The sequence below is a fragment of the Microtus ochrogaster genome, chromosome 7 (genome assembly GCF_000317375.1).
Source record: "Microtus ochrogaster isolate Prairie Vole_2 chromosome 7, MicOch1.0, whole genome shotgun sequence".
Classification (NCBI taxonomy): domain Eukaryota; kingdom Metazoa; phylum Chordata; class Mammalia; order Rodentia; family Cricetidae; genus Microtus; species Microtus ochrogaster.
The window spans coordinates 23,219,057-23,228,671 of NC_022014.1; the positions used below are offsets into that span (position 1 = coordinate 23,219,057).

Consider the following 9,615-nt stretch of genomic DNA (forward strand, 5'->3'; position numbering starts at 1 on the left):
TATTCTCACGTGTGCTGCGTGGCTCACATGCACATGTACGCACGCGGGCGGTTTTACATTTTGATTGATACCTTCCCAGCAGTCTCCTGTGTGTAGATAGACTTCTGAAAGCATTACACACACATACATAGTCATACGGCAGCGTGCCTACACCAAGCGATGCCGTATGTTTACAAGCTATTTTTTAACTTACTGTGCGAATCCCCCGTTTCATTACCTATGCAGCTTTGTCGGTATTTTTGTCACCTGTTCTGTTTACATCGTCATCATTTTCGTTGCTGGCACGGCTTCCCCAAGTACAATATGATTTAGTTGTCTTTTGTGGCCTTGCTTTCAAGCATCAGGCACAGCATGCGGGGTAAGTGGCACACTTGGAGGCCCACACTTCGTGTGACCTGTCCACATGCTGAGACCGCATGGTGTGGCCACTGCTTCTCCCTGCTTCCTTGGGGTGTGTGGGCAGTGTCCCCCGCAGTGTGTCACCGGCAGCGTAGCGCCTACGGAGAAACAGTCCGATTCATCAGCTTCAGTGCACTGGATCTTTTGAGAAATGACTGACCCATTTTTTTGTAGCATTGTGTATATGTGGGTGGTGCTCATATATGTGGGGGTGCACTTGTACCATGGCATGTGTGTGGAGGTCAGGTTCTCTCTTTCCACTGTGTGGGTTCTGGGAGTACAGAATCAGGTCGTCAGGTTTAGTAGGAAGTGTCTTGACCTACCCAGCCACTGTAGCACCAGGATGCAAGGAGATTTTCCTTATTTGTAGACCCCCCCCATTTGAAAAGTTACCGCCGTGTCGTTTTATTCTCAGAGTGTTTAAAACAGCACCTTTATACGCAATATTAATCGTATACTGAGGCACCAAATACCTTTCAATGAACTCTTCTAAATGGCTTGTCCCTGTAGTCCGAGCTGCTCATGAGGCCGACATAGGAAGGATTTGGATACACCCTGGGCAACCAAGCAAGACCTCATGTCTAAAAAATAAAGCAAATACGTACTTGCTAGCTGCCATTACCATCATTTCGACAGCAAGGTTTAGGTTGCTCAGACCTCCTGGTGTGTATAGTCTTGGAGGTGACCTCACCTCTTGGGCTGATGAAGCACCATGAGCATGAGTTTCTATGGTGACAGTCCTTAGAACACCCAGGCCCTTCCAGGTGCGTGTGGCCATTTGCCCCATTCTAAATGGCTCCAGACAGCTGTCCCGAAGGTGGAGGGCCTGCCGTTGGGGCAGTTTCTTTCCTTCCAGTCCACTCTAGCTCCTCACTCCAGGCAGCTGGCTGAGCACCCTGCGTAGTGTGGTGGGGTTGACGCATCAGGACACCAGTGAGAACCCACAGGGATGTAGGCAGAGGCACCTGGGCTTTGGTCTTCCCATCTTTGAAAGCCTTTATATATTTTTTTTTAATTTTTTTTTTTTTTGAGAAAGGGTCTCATGTAGCCTGAGTTGTCTTAGCTTGTAGTTGAGGATGGCCCTGGACTCCCGGTACTCCTGCCTCTGCCTCACAAGGGCTGGAGTTACAGGAATGTTCCGCCACCCCTGGTTTGTGCAGTGCTGGGTGATGGACAAGCACTCTGCCAGCTGGGCTCCATGTCTGTCCCTTGAACGCCTTTTGTCAGGCTCTCTGGCTCTTGGATGTGGTGTGGGAGGGGGGCATGTGGCACTGGTTTCCTGGACATAACTGAAGTATTAAGAGAACATTCTGGCGGGACACCAGACCCAGCCTCAGAACAGATATGCACATAACAGCCTATGGGATGCACCATGGCAGTGCTTTTATGAGGTAAGATGGGTATCCCTGCTACATACCCTGGCAAAGGATGCTCCATGTCACTTCTGAGGCCTGCCCTGCTGGATTCATGTTTCTCCCTTCAGAACAAACCCCTCCTCACAGCCCATGGTGCTACCTCCTCTGGGGACCCCACACTATCTGTGCCTTTCCTAGGGTCCCACTCATCAGCACCACTTGGCATGAACCTTGTGCGTGGACCTGGCTGGTAGTGCCAAATGTGTGTTTCTGTGTCTTGCCTCCTAGAGCTTCGGCATATTCCAAGGGAGACCACACCTCACTTTGTCAGTTGCAGTACTAAAGGGAACTCCCGTGTGTTCCCTTGAGGATTGCGCAGATAGTTGTTGTAGAACTGGGAACCATAAAGCGGGCAACCATATTCATGGCTTGTGCTCTGTCTGACAGGGGTGTCTGGTGGGGGCAGTGGCAGTAACGCATCACACAGAGCAGAGGACAAACAACCCTGACAGAGGGGAGGAAGAGGCAAGGGCCCGCAGTGGAGTTTCTTCTGGGTAAAGGCGGCAGAGCAGCCTGCCTTGAAGAAGTGGTGCTTCTGCTCGAGTCTGAAGGACATGCCAGTGAGTGAGGAAAACGTGTGGTCACATGCATCCCAGCCAAGGCCCAGAACCTAGTAAGATCCTGGGGCAGAGGCAGAGCAATGACTAGGCACTGAAGGAAAGCCAATGCAGCCCAAGTGCGGAGGGGAGAGAGCAAGGCTGTAAACGGGAGGCAGGTAAGAAGAGAGGCCAGCGAGGAGAAGGGTCCATCCCAAGCACCCCTCAGCATACAAAGGGTTGGTGGTCTTCACTCAAATGCAACGGGAAACCTCTGAAGGCCCCCTAGGCTGGCAGGGGTGGGAGAGATGACATCTTGCAGAGATCCATCAGCTGCATGCCGTGATCTAATTGGGGGCCTAGCTGGTATAGGGGGACACTGCTGTGGGGCCCATGGTGTAGGCTAGGCATGGTGGTGACAGTATGGCTCACTGGTGATAGAGGGAAGTTTATAGCTCAGACACCATTTGGGTAATAACCCTGGGGAGGGGATCGTTGAGTGGGGGCGGAGATAGGAGAAGGGTGTCTGCTGGGTCAGGGCTGTACTAAATGTATCATTCACTGAGAAAGGTTTGCTGGACGTCATGCACGGTGCTAAGAATCTTCCTTGGTCTTCACAATGGGGCACAGGTTGTCTCTTACCACTGACGTAGGGGGAGGGAAAATAGAGGTTAGGAGTGCAAAGTTCAAGGCTGCCTCCAAAGGGCACCGTCTGTTTCTGGCATGCCCAAAGCCTGTGTCCTATTGACTGTCCCCAAGCTGACCCCTTCTCTGTGTTCTAGGGGCTGGAACACACACCTGCAAAGGGATACACAAATGGATTGAGAAGAGTGACACACAGGGCACATCGTCTGAAGGCTTAGAGTGTTGTCGCCTCTGATCTGAGCCAGGTGTGATTTCCTTAGCCCAGATGGATTGCAGGCTGCAGAGTGCGTGAGGCCCCCAGAAGCCAGTGCTCCACTGTAGATGGCCATTCTGCTCTTGGGAAGCCCATCTGGGCAGAAAGCCAGTGGCTTCCCCCAGGCCCAGGCTCCCCTTGCCAGTTGGAGAGGCTGCCTTACTCTTTCTTGTACTTTTTCTCTCGTTCATTCTCTTTGAATACTGACTGCTTAATTTTCTGTATTGGAATCTGAAAACAAAGAGCAAACTCATAAAGGGAAATGGAAATTATTCGTTATTTCCCTCTTGATCTGAGATTTAATAGAGCAGCAATTCTATTTGACGTGAAGCATGTTATCTTTTGGTAGCCCTAGTCTCTAAGGAATACCCTACACCCCTGCCAGTCAGGCACGCTTCAGACATGTGAATTTGCCTGGGCTCATTGTGGCTTCCATCAGTGATGTTATAACTTGGCAATAGGGTGTGCACACATAGGTGGGTGTGTCCCATCCTGCCACCTCTCTGATCCCCTAGAGAAAACTCTAAAAGGCAAAAGGTAGAGGAGACAAACTCCAAGAAAACCCTCCCTTCCTCCCTTTCTGCCTGAAGTAGGGTGGGAGCGACTTTCTCTCCACCTGGCTGCCCTCAGTCCTACTTGGCACATAGGGAGCAGGCAGCGTTGAGTTCTCTGCTGGAGAAAGTGGGGTGTGCATACCCCAATATGGATGGACTACCTGCCCCTCTTCTCCTCCTCCTTCACCTGACCAGAGTTCACCCTACTGTCTTCAGTCCATGGGGGTGACTGCATGCCACTTCTATCTGCAGACTCAGTGTCCCAGGTCTGTGGGTGGAGGATGGGACAGTTCTTGTGAGCTTTCTTTCTTATTTTCTTCCCTGGACCTACAGCATGGATGCACCATCTATCAGACGGTTTAATAAGACATGCGCACCCTGCCTTTCAAAACCCTGCTTAGGGGCAGTGAGAGGAGTCGGCCAATAGTCTCTTACTGTCGAGCCTGCTGCCTTTGAGTTTGACCCCTGGAGCTCACATGTAGAAGGAGAGAACTCATTGCCCCTATAAGTTGTCCTCTGACCCTCCCCACAATAATTGTTAAAATTTGAAAACAAATATCCCACTTAACTGACCCCCCACCTCTCTCTTGGTGCAGCTGAGCCACCCTCTACCTTGGCAGGGTGACTCCTGAGAAAGCCCCAGCACTTTGACAGGTACATGGCCCTGCCTATCCACATGTGTTATCCAACCTACGCTGGCATCCCATACACACTGGGCATATGGATGGGCAGGTTTTGCTAGGCAAATATTCTGTCACTGAGTCAATTCCCTGGTCCCTAGTTTCACTTTAAGTGATCATCCATGGCTGCTAGACACTGTACCAAACGATGCAGAGTTTGAGGAGAATCACGCGGGCTTTTAGAACAGGGTGCAACAGGTGCCACTAATAAAGACGGTGCTGGGCACTGAGTGCTGCTTCTATAGCAGCTGCGTTTCACATGAATCTCCGCTAATTCTCCAAGTGATGAATGGTGAACTTGTCGTAGACATGAGAACATCTGAGACGTGGACTGGCTTGGGCAGCCTACTCAGGAGTCCACCCAAGGGCTCACTCCATCTTGCCCCAATCAAAACCTTTGTCCCAGCATCATGAGCCACTGACTCTGCAGGAACCAGGAGCAGGGTTACAGGATCATCGAATTGGTGACTGAGTGCTGGGTGATGTAGGGTGGAACACAGTGACTCCAAGTAATATCAAGGATTTCCAACATGCAATAGCAGAGAAAGACCCAGTCCTGGCTGGAGGCCACAGTGGACTGAATATTTGTGTCCCCTCAACCTGTATTCTGATGCCCTCACCCATGGGACACTTGGAGGTGACGTCTTTGGGAAGTGCTATACTTACACAGTCACAGGGTTGAGCCCATGTGGTGGGGCTGGGGACTTCATAAGAGGAGAAAGAGGCCAGCACTCCGTCGTCTGTCACTTGGGAATACTCTAGAAGGCTGCTACCCATCTTTCTCCCTTGCCACTACTGTGGGAGAAGCTTCTGTGACTTGAGCCAGGAGCCATGGTACAATCATATCAAACTGAGCTGTTGTAGACAGGGCCTACGGCTGCATTGTTCTCTCCTAGGGACTGTGACCACCACGATTCCCGGGGCTTGCAGGGAACCAGTGGAGGTTTCTAGGCTGAGAGAGAACAAAAAACAGAACCAGACTGGCCAAGAACCAGCCAGGGGGCATGTGTGAGTGTGTCCCGGTTACACCCCCATCCCCTGTGAACCCCAGGTCTCAGAATCAGTCTGTGCTGGGTCTCGGGGCAGCTAGTTAGGACTTCCAACCATACCCCAGGTCCTTGCTGGAACAGAGCCAGCTCTCAATTGCTGTGGGTAGCAGGCAGCCCCTGGGGGAAGAGCTTGATTGCTCTGGATGTTGACGCTGCTCATTGGCTCACAAGACAAGCAGTCTTTAGGATCTCAGCCTCCGTTTCTCCATCTTCCCAGGGATCCCATCACATATCTCCTCTACACTTTTGGGGTCTCTGTACCTGGCACGCATAATTGCTCCATAAATGGTAGTCATTGGTATTTTAATCAGGCCTGATTTTCAAAAGCATGGCCTCATTCAACAGCCGTGGGAGGGCAGAGCGCTCTGTATTACAGGGTGAACTATAAGGAAAGCCGCAGCAACCTCTGGCCCCTCTGAGACCTAGCCCAGAGATGGTGGTCTAGCACCATGGTTCTCAACCTGTGGGTCACCACCCCTCTGGAGGTTGAATGACCCTTTCATAGGATCGCCTAAGGCCAGCAGAAAACACAGTTTATATAACAATTCATAACAGTAGCAAAATTACAATTATAAACTAGCAATGAAAATAATTTTATGGCCGGAGGCACCATAACAAGAGGAACTGTATTAAGGGTCGCAGTATTAGGAAGTTCAAGAACCATTGGTCTGGGAGATAAGCTGCCAATCCCTGGAGAGGCCTACTGTCTCCAGCCTGCAAAGATCCCAAAGCCAGAGCCGACACTTAGGCAGCTGCCTCTCCCTTTAGACCCTGGGAGCTCAGGGCACCCCTGGGGCGCAGTCTGCGGAGATCCTGCCTTGATTTGCTTGACCATAATGCTGCAGACTCCGTACCTGAGAGCCGGGAAGGAAGCCCTGTGCTTCCTGAGACCTGAGAGGGGCCTTCCCGTTAGCTCAGAGAGACTTGACCTGAGAGCAGATTCCACTTTGTTTAGAAACCCAGAGAAGTGACATCGGATGGTGGCCAATCCAGGCCCCCACAAATGTGTCATAGCTTCCCTCCCGAGTTTGCTGGCTCCTGCCACTCCTGCCGAGCTCAGGCTCAGCCACCCAATCAGGCTGGTGACACATGCTTAGAGAAGCCAAGTTGGTGACATTTCCCTCTCCGTGGAGAGATGTGTCTCTTGCTCAGTTGGCAGCCTGCAGAAAAGGCCAAACAACAGATCTGTCCCTCCTTTCAGTAGAAGCCCCCACTCTGTAGGGACAGGAGTCTCTGTACACCCCCCCCCCCCCCGCACACGAAGAAAAAATAGCCATTGCTGAATCACACACCCCTGGTAGGCGGGGAAGCAACCTCAGCCCCAACAAATCCACCTCTGCCTCCCAGTGTTTATCCTGGCCTTCCCCACCATTGCTTGTTGCTGTGTCTCTCGGGAAAGCAAAGTGTGTGTTTAGATGTTAGGACTTAAACAACTCAGTAGAAGAAAAAACACTGGAGCCTGTGGTCTGGCTATTTATGTCGGGAGGGAGGAATGGGAGGGCTCCAGAGTCATTGCCCTCCTCCAAGTTCTCCTTTGCCACCAACCCTCTGTTCCACACCTGCGCAGTGAGTTTACCAACTCACTGATGAGGTTCTGGAACCCTCACACGAGAATCGTGGCACCAAGCACGTGTGCTTAGGCTGTCGCTCATATTTCTCACCATGGCTCCTAACCTGTCAGGCACACATGGGAGTCTCTGGCCTGCTCCTGAGAGAGTGTGTACTTTGTTTGGGAGAGGACCGTGTTTCCCACCCACATCTGCAGGTAGCCACAGTCCGCTGTAGGAAAGCAGCGTCTCCTCCTGCCTTGTTTGCCTGGATCCTTCCCAGGTATTAGACATTTGGGTGATTTCCAGTTCTTTGCTGCTAAACGCTCTGGCACTGTGGGGATCTGCTAGCTGGCTTTGATGTGGTCCCCTCACAGAGCAGAATCATGGGATGTGCAGTCTGTAGCATGGAGATCCATCCGTGAGACAGCAACAGTACAAAGGCATCCAAAGCATCCTCGATTGGCTTTCGGGAGCCCTGTCCTTAGCTCAAAGCAAGCTGTCCTCTTAGAAGATGCCAGAGCATCCCTTGGAGACCACTGCCCTGGCCCCGTAGTCCAGGCGGAAGCAGCCAGAATATTGACACGTATGTGTCCTCTCTCTTGTAGAAAGTCTGCACCAAATGCGGGATCGAGGCCTCCCCCTCCCCTGGCCAGAAGCGGCCCCTGTGGCTGTGTAAGATCTGCAGTGAGCAAAGAGAGGTAGGGATCCTGGAATGGGCAGGGCTTGGGCGGGCCAGGGGCCTCAGCATTGAGGTGCTGGCAGGAACTTCTCCAGAGGAAAGGTCCCAAGGAGGACTGCCCAGGATGACCTCACTGGTGGAGAGGTGCAAGTCGGCCCGGTTCTTGGGCTTTGGGGCCTGTGGTTTCCATGGGTAGCCTCCGTGTGAGCCTGTGTACATTGACAGTTGGGGACTGCGACGGATGTCCTCTGAGTACGTGACACCACACTGAACTACTGACATCTGTCCATTCGTTTCTCCTTTTACATCCCCTCTGGTGGGTGTCATTTCCCCCTTCTGGTGGAAAACACCGGAGGCCTGATAGCCTGTGTATATGGAGCTAGTGGTAGGGGGATGGGTGAGCAATTGAGGGCAGCCCCAGCCCGCCGTGATGCTGCCATCCAGAGTCATTTCTGGTGCCAGTGTTCTGTGGGTGGAGCTTGACCCCTTTCTGGGGAAATAAATCATACTGGGGGTATGATAAGGCCCCCAAGGGGATGGGGCCTGGAAATGTCTCTCCTTCCCCCAAACTTGGGTTTTCCTGTCTGTCCAAGGTCAGGATGGAACCCAAGCAGGCCAAGGCAGGCAGCTTCCAGGGAGGCAAAGGGAACCTTTAGCTTTCCAGAGATGGTTTGGCCTTTCAGTTATTTTGCTTGGCACTTTTTATCTGAGTTTATAAAATGCCTTCTGTTCTGGAAAATTCTGCTGTCCTCGGATATCTCTGTGTTGTCATTCCATCCTCCTCCCTGGCATCTTAAGTTTTAGCCTCCCTTCCTCCCCAGTCCATCCTCTGCGTGTCTAGATTCTTGAGCAATTCCTTTCACTGAGTCCTTGACTCCGTGGGGCAGAGCCAGGCATCCTGGGTGTGGGGTGAGCATGGAGACATGCATGCCCCAGCCCTGCTGTGTGCATTTGCCCCTCTCCTTCAGGCATGCTTCCTCTCACGTGCTCCTGCTTTGGGACTGGGTCCTACGGTTTGCACCCTTCTCTCCCGGGTGAGAAACCCTCTCTCTAGCCTCATTTTTAGTGACTTGGCTGTGGTCCCTCACCTCCTGTAGGAGGCTTTAAGTTCTCATATCGAAGAAGACGAACTTCCCAGCTGTCTCCACCCACTGGGCTCCATGGGTAGCGCATTTGGATACTCAAAATAGTAAGCAGTTAGGCACAGCGGCACACACCCGTAATCCTAAGCTCTCAGGAGGAGGCAGGAGGATCATAAGTTGGAGGCTAGCCTAGAGACTACCTAGACAAGATCATATGTGTAATTTTTTTTTAGAGGAATAAGTAGTTGAGCCTCTGGTCTACTGAGGTATACATCTTGGTTTTAAGCACAAACAAGCTTCCATGTTGCTTTTAAAATATTTCTACCTGTCGTTACTGGGCATCTAGAAGACAAAGATGCAGGGCCTTGGTGTGTGAGCTGGCATTTAGACCTCCCTGGAGGTCCCTTCTTCCCAAATGGTGATGATTATGGCCCTTCATGGAATGACTGGGTAGGAGCAAGTGTTTGCAAGCTTAGGAAGTGTACCTACCGACTGTCTCACACTCCGGAAGTGTTAGAAGCTGCCCCTTCCTCAAAGTCAGAGCCCCCTCTTTGAGCCGAAGTCTCTCTGGTCTTCAAGGGACCCCTTTTAAAACACAGATAAGATCCCAGCACTCAGGAGGCAGAGGCAGATGGATCTCTGTGAGTTCAAGGCCAGCCTGGTCTACAAAGTGAGTTCCAGGACAGCCAGAGCAAATAGTGAATATGAGAGAGAGAGAGAGACAGAGAGAGAGAGAGAGAGAGAGAGAGAGAGAGAGAGAGAGAGAGAGAGAG

General features: G+C 51.8%; 1 protein-coding gene across 5 annotated transcripts in view; it reads left to right on the forward strand.

Annotated features, from left to right (window-relative positions):
* The window catches only part of Rph3al (rabphilin 3A like (without C2 domains)), a 145,311-nt gene that overhangs the window by 85,904 nt on the left and 49,792 nt on the right, over positions 1-9,615 (forward strand). For 4 of the 5 annotated variants that reach the window (XM_026780338.1, XM_026780340.1, XM_026780339.1 and 1 more), the window contains exon 5: positions 7,687-7,779. The exons of the other annotated variant lie outside the window; for it this stretch is intronic. In XM_026780338.1, coding sequence (XP_026636139.1) covers positions 7,687-7,779 — 93 coding nt within the window. The remainder of the gene's footprint in view (positions 1-7,686; positions 7,780-9,615) is intronic. 5 annotated transcript variants of the gene reach the window in all.